The sequence below is a fragment of the Rana temporaria genome, chromosome 4 (assembly GCF_905171775.1).
Source record: "Rana temporaria chromosome 4, aRanTem1.1, whole genome shotgun sequence".
NCBI lineage: Eukaryota > Metazoa > Chordata > Amphibia > Anura > Ranidae > Rana > Rana temporaria.
In genome coordinates, this window is record NC_053492.1 from 141,918,344 (window position 1) to 141,932,899 (window position 14,556).

Here is a 14,556-nt window from a genome sequence, read left to right on the forward strand (position 1 = left end):
AACCAACTGTACTCTACCCTACTGATTCCTGTTTCTGTACACTGTCCTGTTGACCTCAAATCTTCTGCCCCCCTGAATTTTTTTACTGTGCCCCCAGATTAGCCTGGCTAGATCCAGCCTTGGTGTAGTATCTCGCCACCCATACAAAATACCACAATAAAAAACAGACATGCTGTTAAGAAGACAAGAGATTGGATTATAATACTTTCCATTGGTCTCCAGGTCTCTCCTGTTGGCATACACATTGCATACTGTAATGTTAAAGCTTCTTCTCTGCATTATTTCCCAAGTGCCCATACTAATAACCCCAGTAAGGATCAGAAAAAGGGGTGAAAATTAAAAAAAAACGGTTGTCAAGGGTAGATTTATAAGCATTGCCTAATGAAACTCTGGTTATTTTAACTTCTTGCGTACATGTGATCTCATTGCATTAGATTGATGTCATCATGGTGCAGAAATTATGATGTTCTTCCTTCTAAAAAAATAAAAGTATCCTATTGTACCTGCCTGATCAGCAGTATAACTATTACCATGATCTTGTCCATATATTATCTTCTCTGAATATTTATAATGTAGGATAATTTGTGAAGGTTTTCTCAAGTACAAGAGCATTAAGCTCAATTAGTTCATCCTCTTACCACACAGGTACTCTCTGCACATTAATAACCAGAAGATCCTTTTTAAAGTGAGGTTATTCTGCAGTGCTGATGAGCATTGTGACTTGATTAATACAAACAGATATCTGAAAATACATCCCTGATTAATTAGGCTGCGTTAGTATGCTAATGATGAGGCAAAAAAGATTATACAAGTGCATGTTCGCTTATTATTCTAAATGACCATTTTGCGTAAAATGGTGCAATTATATTGTAGAATTGTTCCATCGCCTTGTTATTAACCTCTGCACAATGTATTTATATAGGGTGTAAATATTGTATAGATTTGCATTCTTTTGTTGCATACTTCTTTCAGCTTTCATAAAGGTTACATTGTGAATAATACCTAATTGGCTCACTGGCAGTGTATAGTCTTACATCTTATTAAACTCTCATTGGTTTTGGTCTTTTGTGTTATTTGAAAGCAACATGGACTAAACTGGAATCCATCTTGAAGAAAGTATACACTGTAAACTTTTAAAGAGTTAGGATATGTCTTGGTGATCCCGACTTGGTGGCTACTCACCAACATGCTTGCTCAAACACTGCTCAGCTGCTGCTATGGCATTGCTCCCTAGCTTACAAAAAATGCAGCAGAATCTCATTTGCTAGGAAGGGAACAGTAAATAAACACCTCACTGTTGAAGGTCCGCAAGCCCCCATTACTTACCCTACTGTTAATTGGCACAGACTGCTGTAGACTGCAGGAATCTAAGCTTATCAGATTGGGTCCAGTAATATAGTAGTATTCTGTGGTGGTAAATGGTAACAATAATGTTTTTTGGTCAGGTCTAATTTATACATTTTTAAAATTGTCTTTATATCTTTTTTTTTTCTCCTATATATATAAAGTCTTGTTTTCACAAATAAGCATTGTTTATAGGGCACACCCATAACACAGGTTTCCCCAAATGGTTTAGCCTGCAGTTTCCTGCCTGTAAAATTCTTACCTCCGGTCAGGGCTGAGCTCCTGCTACTTTACGAGGAGCTGTTTTGTTTCAGTGCTCAGAAGCTGCTTAGCTGTGGGTTACCACAGTGACTCACCTGATTACCATTTACCTGCCTCATTAGTCCAGCCTACAGCCAGCCCCTTTGTTGTTATTTATGCAGCTTAGCTAAATTCCTTCTTGCCCATGCGTGGTCTATGATTTATACGTGCATCCATTCCTGTGCTCCTGTGTATGACTTTGCCTGGCTTCAGAGGCGGCTCTTTAATTCGGCAAATTAGGCGGTCGCCTAAGGCCTCACACTCACAGGGGCCTCGCGCCTAACTTACCCAATGCATTAACCCAGTTTTGAGGGACAGGGGACCTTAATGTTGCTGTGCTTAGGCAGCAATAAGAGCCCTGATTTACGAGTGGGGCCTCCAGCATCCCTAACAACCAGTAAATATCGGTGACACCACCCCCTGTGATGTCAATGACCCAGCATGCCCTCAGTCAATGACGTCACAAGGGGGCGGGTTGAGCAGGTGACATCACCGGGTGGCCCCGCCCCTTAGCTATTAAAGAGCAGGATCTGAGGGCCACCTTGTTAAAGGGGCTTCCAGATTCCGATAAGCCCCCTGACCGCAGACCCCCACAACCACCTTCCAGGTTTGTGGGGAAGAGGCTCTTGTCCTTGAATTATTTTTCCTCATCATTGGTGTGAGTGGGGCCCCGTGTCAAGTTTTGCCTAAGGCCTCACAAAGCCTAGAGCTGCCTCTGCCTGGCTGACTTCTCTTCCGATTCTTTTTCCTGATTTTTGCCCTTGACTACACTGACTTCTGGTTTCCTAGCCTTGGCTTGTCTGATTACCTGCTCAGGCATCCAAACCCTGGCTTCTGTTTTTTGACTACATTCCAGAACTGTGTTATTGTCATTTCATTAAAGTGGAAGTAAACCCTCTAAGGGCCCTTTCACACAGAGCGGATCAGTAAAGATCTGCTCCGTGTGTCCGCAAAGCTCATCGGGGATCCTCCGTAAAATCCCCGCTGAGCTGGCAGCTGCCAGGGCGGTCCCCGCACACTGTGCAGGGACCGCCCTGTGTTTCCTCTGCTCTTCCCTATGGGGGATCGGACGAACACGGACCGTATGTCCATGTTCATCCGATCCGATCCGGCAGACGGAAGAAAAATAGGATTTCTTCCGTCTGCAAATGCGATCTTTGCGGAGGCGGACAAATTACGGGTGTCAGCGGATGTTAATCCGCTGACACCCGTAATCACATAGGGACCAATGTATGTCCCGTTTTCACCCGCAAACGGACGGATGAAAATGCGGACATACGGTCCGTACGTGTGAAAGGGCCCTTAGGGTTTTCAGCCAAGGAATCTGCTAGTTTTGCCTCTGTTTAATCTACAACTGCCATGATGCTGCACATGTGATCAGTTATGACACCAGCCATTGGACGGTTTGACAGCACAACCAATGTGCAGTTAGCATTCCTGGCATGCCGGGAATGTTAACTGTTTTTTGAAAATGTTGCATCGATGGGTTTACTTCCGCTTTAAAGGTGTGATTTTTAACTGCACATTCTGTCTTCGTCTGGTTTATGGTTCCTGACACTTCCTTGCTGCAGTGGTTCTGCTTGACCTATGGGAGTTGCCTGCAATACTGTGAGTTTATATTCCTTTCCCTTCTATTATTTCCCTTGTTGCCCGAAAACACTTCCCACTTTCTCTGAGCTCCTGATTTGCCTTGGATTACTTGTGTTCTATGTTGGATTTCCCATGTACCGACCCCGGCTTTGTCTACTGTTTTTGCTTGCATGCCACCCACCCTGACTTTGGCTTGGTTCCCAGATCCTATACCGTCTCCTGTCATCTGTACTCTGCATACTGGTTTACTAGAGGATATTGCACAAGAGCAGGGAGAAATTGACATGGCATTCTAGTGTTGCAGATCTTCCTATCGTCAGATGGCCACACCTGGGGACTGTGGCCTGGTTCCAGCTTGCTGCAATTCCAATTCCATCCCCATCATCAGGGGCCCTGGTGAAGAAGAAGGCTGGGGCTTGCACTCTGCACCCTGAGTTGAAGTTCTACAAGAACACACTGAAAGACGCATAGAAAGCTGAAAATGTTTTTATTTTTATTTTATGCTATCTGGGCCTGGTTTACTAGAGGAAACTGCACAAGAGCATTGCGAAAATGACATGGCATACTAGTGTGACAAGCTCTACAATTACTCAGTTAAGATAAGAAAACTGTCTGTGGCTAACAGAGAAGCTTCACAAAACCTGTATTCTGTGCTCTCAGAAAATAAGGTAGTGTAAGTACAGGGATTTATCATCAAAAAATATAATTGCTAAATCAACATTTGAAATTGTGTAACCCTTGCCCTCCTTCCCCGCGAAGCATGCTCTTTTGCCTTTTTTACCTTTTGGTAATTTGTTTACAGTCATTGCATGACATCAGTCAGCACTTTGTGCAGGGTGTCTATATATGTGTATGCAGTCCAATACCAGAGTTGAACCTAGTGCATTCAGTAATCAGCTCTCAAACAGATCTGGCCTGAGAAAACAAACACAGGAGTCAAATATATCTAAAGGTAAAGTGATGGAGATCAAAAGTAGGAGAGAGAAGCGCCAAGCCAATCCTTTAAATAGCTTGGGAATTTATTCAGTATATAAGTATAAAGCAACACTATAAACTTGTGTGAACATTTTTGGAGCACTTGCAGAGTGCTCGAGCGGGTTTGAACTTCCACATGCAGTGGCACAGGAAGGCGGCCGGAAAGTCTCTAAGGGATCCACAAGCACCGTTTGTTAGCCACAGCTGGAGCCTCAATAAGCCTCATGGAAATGTCGACTGTGTGTGTCTGGGTGGGAGTGGTCCAGAGCTGCAAACAGGAGCCGCCCACACGCTGTCTGGCCAATCGGAACGCATTTTAAAGGCACGGCCTCGCCTTCATCCACTTCGGCTATCCGCTAACACACGGTGCTCGTGGATCCCTTGATAGAGACTTTCCGGTGACCCTCCTGTGACACTGCATGTGGAAGTTCTCACCCGCTCTAGCACTCTGCAAGAGCTCCAACAAAACACACATTTTTAGTGTTGTTTTATACTTATTAACTGAATAAATTCCTAAGCTGTTTAAAGGATTGGCTTGGCACTTCTCTCTCCTCCTTTTGCTTTCCTTTTGTTCAGTGATCGCTTCCCCAGCCCGTGCCTAAAGCAGCCTTGCTTCCTTTACAGCCTTCATTTAGAGACTTTTTTTAGAGACTAATTTTTAGGGGTTCATCCCCCAGAACTTTCAATTCATTAATCATTCACATGGTTGCACCTTCACGTATCAGCATGCAGATGCATGCCTTTTCATTTACATTTGAAACATTCTACCAATATCGTGTATGCTTTTTTCTCCTAAAGTGATGGAGATGAATGTAATAAAGTCACATGGCTTAGTGTATTTTTAAGAAAATAAAGGGGTGAGAAATGTAAATGTCTCTACTGATACTCCGATACTCCCATCTCTGGGGATCGCACTGTCCTTGTCTGGTGTATATTAAAAGAATCATCAAATTAAGAAATAAGAGGGAGAATGAAATTATGACATGGAAAAAACAGATTGGCAAAAGTCTTTCCCTTCAATTAGGATTCCTGTATTCCTAGGCATGATGATGTGAAACCTATGCATAATTCTGGACATGAACATTTATAGAGCAAAACAGAGAGCACAGTCAAGAATCCTCTTCTTGCCTCATTAACATCTCGTTAGTACTATGGGCCATTGCACATGATAGCAATGTAATGGAAACAGACGCCTAGGATAGCGCAACCTCAGTTGGCTTCAATAAGCACAGTGCTGTGATTAACAACTGTTGAATTAATGCCATTAAATGCTAGAAACATTGCTCAGCAAATCTTGTCTGGAGTGAAAATTATTAAGCAATGGAGAATGGCTGGAAATTGAAATCTTACAGAACCGAAGACATCATATTTATGGCAGGTTGTTTTAATCATCTTTGCACTGATGTACTATGTGTTAGTACATGGATGGGAATACATTAACACTAAGCCTATTAAAATGTAGTGCCTATTGGTGATCCAGCTAACATCTGTTTCTATCGTTCTGTGTTCCTTGCTATTGATGGTATAGTAAGAAAAACAAATACTTAGCACTTCTGCTTTGATCTTTACAGTGACAGTGTTGGCTATATTCCATGAGCTGAATGTGGATACTGATCTGTACACCTTACTATTTGGAGAGAGCGTTCTGAATGATGCAGTTGCCATTGTCCTCACTTAGTAAGTATGTTAAAAAAAAGAGAAGGTGTTCAGAATTTTCCTATAAAGTCCCATACAATGGGGTGAATGTGTTTTTTTTTTACATTTTCTTAGTAAGTGTGTTTGACTATGTAAAGTGCTTTAGTGTTTTTTTGTTGCTCACAGGAGCCTTGTCTATAAAAAATGGAAATTCATATTAACCAACCATTATTAAACATTTATTCTTCAAATGTACTTTGGAGGTTTACAGTTGAATTGTTGCTACTTCATAAGACCATACGATCAGATTACACAATATTTTTTAAATATACCAACAACTATGTAGTACGAGGACCCTTCTGAATACAAATGAAATATCCAAATCATATTCAGCTTGGATTCTTTATTTTGATCAGGGTGGTTTCACATTTTTTATACTCGCCTTTAACTTTTAATGACTCACTTCACTTTACTTCACCTCACTTCTATTACTGTGTACTTGTAATCCCTGGACTAAAATTTGTGATTTAAATGGTAAAAAAACATATTATTTTAGGGAGTCTTCCTCCGGACCAAAATTGAAGGAGTGATTTAACTTAATGGACAGCAGTCTTTTTTTCTACCTTGCTAGTTATGTGCATAGCGGCACAAGGCATTTTTGCTCTATTGGCACAAAATTTTTCCCTGACCAAGCTATTCGACCTAGAGATATGTGTTATGAAGAGGACGTTTGATTTTTAATTAAATGTTGATCGTGCCCCCTTATTCCCATCCCATACCCTTTATGAAGTTTGGTGATGTATGCCTTGTAGTTTAGGTAGTTACCTGGCTGTTAAATTTTGTCCATCTGGATGTAGGCCATACCTGGGTTATTATAGCCTCTGTGGTCTCTCTGACAATCTCAGTCGTCTTAATCATCTTTTTTCATTTTGAATGTAGTTGCATTCTTATGCTGCACTTTATCTTTGTGTTGAAAACTCCCACCTGCCATCTCTTTCTGAGACTTTCATGTTTCCTGTCAGTAGTCGCTTGCTTTGCAGATTGTAATTTCTTGGGTGCTCATTGATGCTGTGCACACCTTATCGTATTGCCATTAATTATGCAAGTCTGCCTTTTCTTGTGACCTAGGTGTGAACTATTTTTGCACGTTTGAAAATTCTACTTTTTGTTAAATAAAGGAATTACAAAAAAAAATGTTGATGCACTATATTGTATATTGGAAGTTGAGTAAAAGGGCAGGTTGGTCGTGTAATGAACTTCTAGTGGATAGGAACAGCAAAGTTCCTTTTCCTTTCCCCTATGGGGACAAATGCGTTCTACAAAGTTGAGTGAATTGGGTAGACTGTTTTATAGAGCGTTATATAGAAATATCCACTCCGTTGAACTCCATAACTTATTGGTAATAGGTAGTTATACAAGGCAAAACTAGATGTACAATGTCATTTTAATATTTAAAAAAAGGTTAGGTATAAATCCAGGGGGACGTAGAGACAAATAAATGGAGAGATATATTATACTTCTCAAAAAATGGTCTCTTGCCCTGTGTAGAATGCCAAGTTTAATATTTTCAGTACATTCTATTAAAGTGTTCCGACTGATAACACTAGACAGATTGATAAGAATTTGAAAAAATGTTGACAGCAGCTTATCAGATTCCCCGTTTAATTTTCAACCTTGCCATAAAAAATAACAGCTAAAATCTAGTTATGAAGCAGACATGTTCTACACATTTTTTCAATGCTTTTTACATATTACAGATATATTTAGAATTGTGCAGCTTGGGCACTCTGATGTCGTTTGGATTCTCTTTGCACTATGAAATGGAGGAACTCCTCTGTATACCTAGCACCAAACACTTGTGTTCATCTGTATTGTCAAGCCCAATTTCAGGCAAATTCGCAAGTCCCCCTTGAGTTTTTTTTGTTTTAAAAAACAAACACATCTAGCTGCAATACTATCCTTCAGTGCAGAGTTATGGATAATGGATCTACCCCCAGAGGGGTTGTCTCCACTGTGTCCTGCATTCACTGTGTATTGATGCAGAGAGCAGTGCTGATGTTAGCATTTCTACACCATTCTTTGCATCATCAAGGACCACCAACCAATGGGAGAAGACCGAAGACTAAAGTTTGTCGCTTGACATTTGTTAAAGGTAATTATACAAAAATAGCCTAAAATACTGCTGGAAGTTGCCTCAATGGGAGATCCTCTGGGGTGGGATTGGAAAGCCAAGAGCCTGGAGTTGTGCTTTCAGTTTTAGTAGCCCAGGTATGGCTAATTTAGGTTAAAGCTAAACTCAAGGAATGCATGAACAACTAAGTACACACTTAAAATATATACTGTATGTATGTATGCATGTATCATTTTTTATTTTTTTTTACAAACAGTGCAGTGTTACCATGGTGACACTGTACTACTCTGGGAAGGTGATCAGGATTTGTTTTACCCTATTATTGCTTGTACAGTTATGTTTACTTTAAAAGCAATCATGTTAACTATCATGAATGTAAGCCATTGATGACTTATTGTTTACTATTGTGATTGTCTACAGCTTTCACATGGTACAGTGTACAATAGAGCACCCGTCTGGACATTAATGTGTGAGAAGCAGTTAAACATAACATTTAGACAGTACAGATACTACTATGCAGGATCTCCATTGCCAGTATTTACCCATATAGCCCTGTACACACGACCGGGATTCCCGGCGGTAAAAAGTCTTGGCCGGGAATCCCGGCCGTGTGTATGCTCCACCCCAGTGTTTCCTATAGGGAAACTTCCGGGAAAAAGACCGCCAGAAGTTGCAGCAGGGAAAAAGAGAACATGTACTATTTTTTCCTGTTGCGATTCCCAACGATTTTCCTGTCTGGAAAACTGCTATGGAGCATACACACGGACAGTTTTCCCGGCCAAAAGCTGTCATGACAGTTTTCCTGGCAGGAAAACTGGTCCTGTGTACGAGGCTTAAAGGGTCACTAAAGGAAAAAATTTTTTTTGCTGAAATGACTGTTTACAGGGTATAGAGACATACAAGTTAACTGATTCCTTTTAAAAATTATTAAAAATAGATAAAAATCAATCATATAATGTGCCTCTAGTTTCACTTTCACTTTTAAACTGGTTTCATGTTTCATGTTTCTGTGAAGTAGAGAGAGACACAGAACAAAAACAAACAAATCCAGGGCAGTGTTTTGTTTTTAAAATTAATCTGATTGGTTCTGAGGAGTTTTATACACACAGCTTGGACCACAGTGAGAAGCTCCCATGAGATTTTTCATAAGGAGCCAGACAAGCAGGAAGTGTGGAGATCAGAGCAGAATTACAGCTACTTTAAAGCAAAAACGAACAATGAGGACATGAAACCAGGACTGCAGTAAGGTAAAGGAAGCTATTTAGCTAAAAAAATATTTTCCTTTAGTGATCCTTTAACCACTTGAGACCCGCGCTATTGACAAAAGACGTCAACAGCGCGGCTCTCAAGTGCCAAGTGGACGTCTTTGGACGTCATTTAAAAGCATTACCCGCGCGCGCCTCTGGGGGGCGCGCAGCGGGTAAACACTGTCCCGGCGCATCGCTCGGGAGCCGATGCGTGTACCTGGCGGCCGCGATGTCCGCCGGGTACACGCGATCGTCGGTAAGACAGCAGGGACGTGGAGCTCTGTGTGTAAACACAGAGCTCCACGTGCTGTCAGAGGAGAGGAGACCGATCTGTGTCTCTTGTACATAGGGACACAGCATCGGTCACCTCCCCCAGTCACCCCCCTCCCCCCACACAGTTAGAACACACCTAGGATACACATTTAACCCCTTCCTCACCCCCTAGTGTTAACCCCTTCCCTGCCAGTCACATTTATACAGTAATTAGTGCATTTTTATAGCACTGATCGCTGTATAAATGTGAATGGCGCCACATTTGTGTCAAAAGTGTCCGATACGTCCGTCGCAATATCGCAGTCCCAATAAAAATCGCAGATCGCCGCCATTACTAGTAAAAAAAAAAAAATCATAAAAAAATAAATCATAATTCTCTCCCCTATTTTGTAGGTGCTATAACTTTTGCGCAAACCAGTCGCTTATTGCCATTTTTTTTTTTTTTTACGAAAATACGTCGAAAAATACGTATCAGCCTTAACTGAGAAAAATAATAGTTTTTTTTTAAAAAAAAATTGGGATATTTATTATAGCAACAAGTAAAAAATATATATATATTTTTTAAATTGTCGCTCTTTTTTTTGTTTATAGCGCAAAAAAAAAAAACCGCAGAGGTGATCAAATACCACCAAAATAAAGCTCTATTTGTGGGGAAAAAAGAACGTCAATTTTGATTGGGAGCCACGTCGCACGACCGAGCAAATGTCAGTTAAAGCGACGCAGTGCCGTAAGCTGAAATTTCGCCTGGGAACGAAGGGGGTTTATGTGCCCAGTAAGCAAGTGGTTAAGGCTCATTCAGATGGGCGATCAGACTCCTCCTCACATCTGAGCTGCTGTCTACTGTGTGTGAATCCACCTTGGAACTGTGTGCAGGCAGCCCATAGAACATGCAGTGGCTACAGGAACACAATTGCATGTCAGAGTTTGACATGCAGGCAGGAGCAGGTAAATCGATCTGAATGAATAGTTTTTGAAATTGTTTCATATATTTCCATTGCAACTATTGGAACAGTTTCTAATTTATTGTTTGCCCGCCACTTTATTATTACTTTTTTTTTTTTTTATATAGGGCTATCATGACCATAAATAAAGCAAATTGCCTCTAAATGCTGGTTGTCCTTAGTGTGACACTTTTAGAAAGAAAATAGAAACATTAAAGGGGTTGTAAACTGTTGTGTTTTTTCACCTAATGCATCCTATGCATTAAGGTGAAAAAATGTTTATCAATCAGCAGCCCCCCAGCCCCCTGTTTTACTCACCTGAACCCGTTCCTTCCCACTCCGGAGACACGCTCACACTCTCTGCCCGTTGTCTCGACTCTTGATTGTATAGATTGATAACAGTGCAGCCATTGGCCGGGGCAGGGCCGAATCGGCATTCTGTGTCTATGGACGCAAATACTGCACTTGAAAAATCTATGCCATGTGGGAAGTATGGACCTGCCAATGCTTGACCTCTCCTTCTGGGAATGCTAGTTGTCTGGCATTCATGATCATACATTTTCATCAATAATTTCCAAGGGTACATTCGCACCAGGTGTGGTGGGACTGTGTTGTTCAGCTATTTCAGCACAATCCCAAGATAAAATGTGCCCCATTCACACCACTATGCTGTGATGGTGTGTTAGCAGTGTACGCGGAAAAGAAGTACAGCAGGCTATACTTTTATTCGCCACAATTCAGGGCAATCCAGTGGAGGGCAGAGGAGAGATCAGGGGTTTAACCACTTCAGCTCTGGAAGGTTAACCCCCTTTCATGACCAGGCCATTTATTGCGATACGGCACTGCGTTTCTTTAACTGAGAATTGCACGTCATGCAAGGCTGTACCCAAATAAAATTGATATCCTTTTTCTCCACAAATAGCTTTCTTTTGGTGGCATTTGCGGTTTTTATTTTTTGCGCTATAAACAGAAAAAGACTGATAATTTTGAAAAGCAAACAAACAATAATTTTTAATTTCTGCTATAAAACACATCCAATAAAAATTGTAAAAAATCAAATTTCTTCATTAATTTTGGCCAAAAAATGATGTGACACTTGACAAATATGTGGGGACCAGTGACGCCAATACAGTGATCAGTGCTAAAAAATATACTAAATAAATAAACTATACTAATGACACTGGCAGGGAAGGGGTTAACATCAGGGGTGATCAAAGGGTTAAATGTGTTCCTAGGGAGTGCTTTTTAACTGTGTGGGGGGTGCTTCAACTGTGGGAAGACAGAGATTTGTGTTCCTGCTTGGCAGAAACAAAATCTTTATCATCCCTTGTCACAGAACAGTGATCTTCCTTGTTTACATTAGCAGACCACTGTTCTGCCTCTCTCAGGAATGCTGGGCGGGTCCACCAAACCCACTGATTGGCTTCCACGGTGTCCAATCACAGAGGGAGTGGGTCAACGGCGGCGCGCATGTGTGTCCCAGACCCGAGAGTGCGGAATTCTGTACATGATTCTGCGCAAAGGGACTGCCACCCCGCTGTAAATGTATGTGAGGCAGTCGGCAAGCAGGTAAATACCCCAGATCTCTCCATAAGGACCTGTCACAGCCAATGATGTGGTCTGTTGCCACTTCACATGCATGCAAAAGTTTACATCATGACATGTTTGGTATCTGTTTACTCGGCGCAGCATAATCTTTTATATGTTCACCAAAATGTGGGTATCATATGTGTTTGCGTGCACTAAAATGCATGTAAAGTGTATTTTTTCCTGAAAATTTGCATTTGATAAATGCATGCAACATATAAAATTGCACCAACCGCCATTTTATTCTTCGAGACTGTTGCTTTCTGAATATATAATGTTGGGGGTTCTAAATAATTTTCTAGCAAAAAATGCAGACTTTTACATATGTATGAAAATTTTCAAAATTGCCCCAGACATCAAGTGGTTGATAAAATTGACATTTTAATAAAGTTTATTTAAAAAAAGTGAACGGTGCAATGGGCCGAGATTGGTGCATCGGCACTGCAGTGATTCGGCAGGACTGCACACCAGCTGTAATGTTGTAGCTGGTGCAAATGGACCACAAATACTAAAGTGATATTAAACCCAAAAGCAAACATTTATTATATTTTGGCTTACCATTTCTTAGCTATGATGTCTGCATTCATTTTCTTTTTAGGCTTCCTTTCTCTTATTTTCACCTTGTGATCCTGCCAGTTAGTCTGTTATGTTTCAACAGAACATGTTCTTCTGTAAATGTATCAGTTAACAGTGTTTAGACAAACCATAACAGTGTTGCTTACAATGATCAGCTTTATTTATTTACTGTATGTAAAACCTTTATCTACCTTTTCTGTAACTGCTTATAAATTATTAGCTGGAGTTTGGCTCCAATTTGTTAGTGTATCTATATCTGCTAGTACATCAATCACTCCCCTCCCAGCAAAACATTTTTTTTTCCTTTAGTGACCCTTTAATGAAGGTACAACATTTAGCAACATATTGCTACACTTAGAGGCGCCTTTCTTCTCTTTTATACTCATATTTTGCTTCCAATCCCCTTGTGGGGGCTTCCATTTGTGGATGGACATTTTATGGTTACACAACCTGGTCACATTTCGATAATCTTTTTATATGGACTATAAACTGAAGGACCTATAAATCAATGATTGTGGAACAAATCATTTGAGTTTCCATTATTTCTTATGGGGAAATTCGCTTTGATATACAAGTGCTTTCGATTACAAGCATGTTTCTGGAACAAATTGTACTCGCTTTCCAAGGTTTTACTATATTACATTTTTTGTTTTGGGTTCAATACCGCTTTATCTAGACATCACACACTGCATTTTTATTCAAGTGACTAATTCAAAATTTTACCTTAACTACTAAGCCAGCAACGGCAGCCTGTGTAGATATAAGGGGAATGTATCAAAACCAGAGAAGCTGTGCATGGCAACCAATCAGCTACTATCTTTCATTTTCAAACCTTTAGGGCCCTTTCACACTAGCGGACCGTATGTCAGCATTTTCATCCGTCCGTTTGCGGATGAAAACGGGACATACATGGGTCCTTATGTGATTACGGGTGTCAGCGGATGAACATCTGCTGACACCCGTAATTTGTCCGCCTCCGCAAAGATCCGCATTTGCAGACGGAAGAAATCCTATTTTTCTTCCGTCTGCCGGATCGGATGAACACGGACATACGGTCCGTGTTCGTCCGATCCCCCATAAGGGAGAGCGGAGGAAACACAGGGCGGTCCCTGCACAGTGTGCGGGAACCGCCCTGTCAGCTGCCAGCTCAGCTGGGATTTTACGGAGGATCCCCACTGAGCAAAGCGGACACACGGAGCAGATCATTACTGATCCGCTCTGTGTGAAAGGGCCCTAACTGATTTGTATATAGAAGTACTGATGGGAACACTTAGGAATGGATTTATGCGTCACATGTCCTTTAACCACTTGCTGCCAGCCTGACGACTTTCTACGGCCGCAATGTGGATCCTAATTGCCGGGAGGCCGTCTATATATGGCCTCCAGCCGTTCACTGAGATGTCGCGATGTCCGCCAGGCACCGGCGATTGCCGGTTACACAGACAAGGACGTGGATCTGTGTGTGTAAACGGAAAGATCCACGTCCTGTCAGGGAGAGAGGAGACCGATCTGTGTCCCTTGTACATAGGGACACAGATCGGTCACCTCCCCCAGTCAGTCCCCTTCCCCCACAGTTAGAAACACTATGCAGGGTACACATTTAACCCCTTCCTCGCCCCCTAGTGTTAACCCCTTCCCTGCCAGTCACATTTATACAGTAATTAGTGCATATTTATAGCACTGATCGCTGTATAAATGTGAATGGTGTCAAAAGTGTCCGATGTGTCCGCCATAATGTCACAGTCCCAATAAAAATCGCAGATTGCCGCCATTATAAAAAAAAAAAATAAAAAAAAAATTATTTTGTCCCCTATTTTGTAGGCGCTATAACTTTTGCGCAAACCAGTCGCTTATTGCGATTTTTTTTTTTTTTACCAAAAATATGTAGAAGAATACGTATCGGCCTAAATTGAGGAAAAAAATGTTTTTTTTTTTTTTTAAATGGGATATTTATTAT

At 41.2% G+C, this 14,556-nt stretch overlaps 1 protein-coding gene across 1 annotated transcript in view; it reads left to right on the top strand.

Annotated features, from left to right (window-relative positions):
• SLC9A9 (solute carrier family 9 member A9) overlaps positions 1-14,556 on the top strand; it is an 876,572-nt gene that overhangs the window by 189,044 nt on the left and 672,972 nt on the right. The window contains exon 6 of the mRNA XM_040349109.1: positions 5,781-5,886. Within this exon, the coding sequence (XP_040205043.1) occupies positions 5,781-5,886 (106 nt within the window). The remainder of the gene's footprint in view (positions 1-5,780; positions 5,887-14,556) is intronic.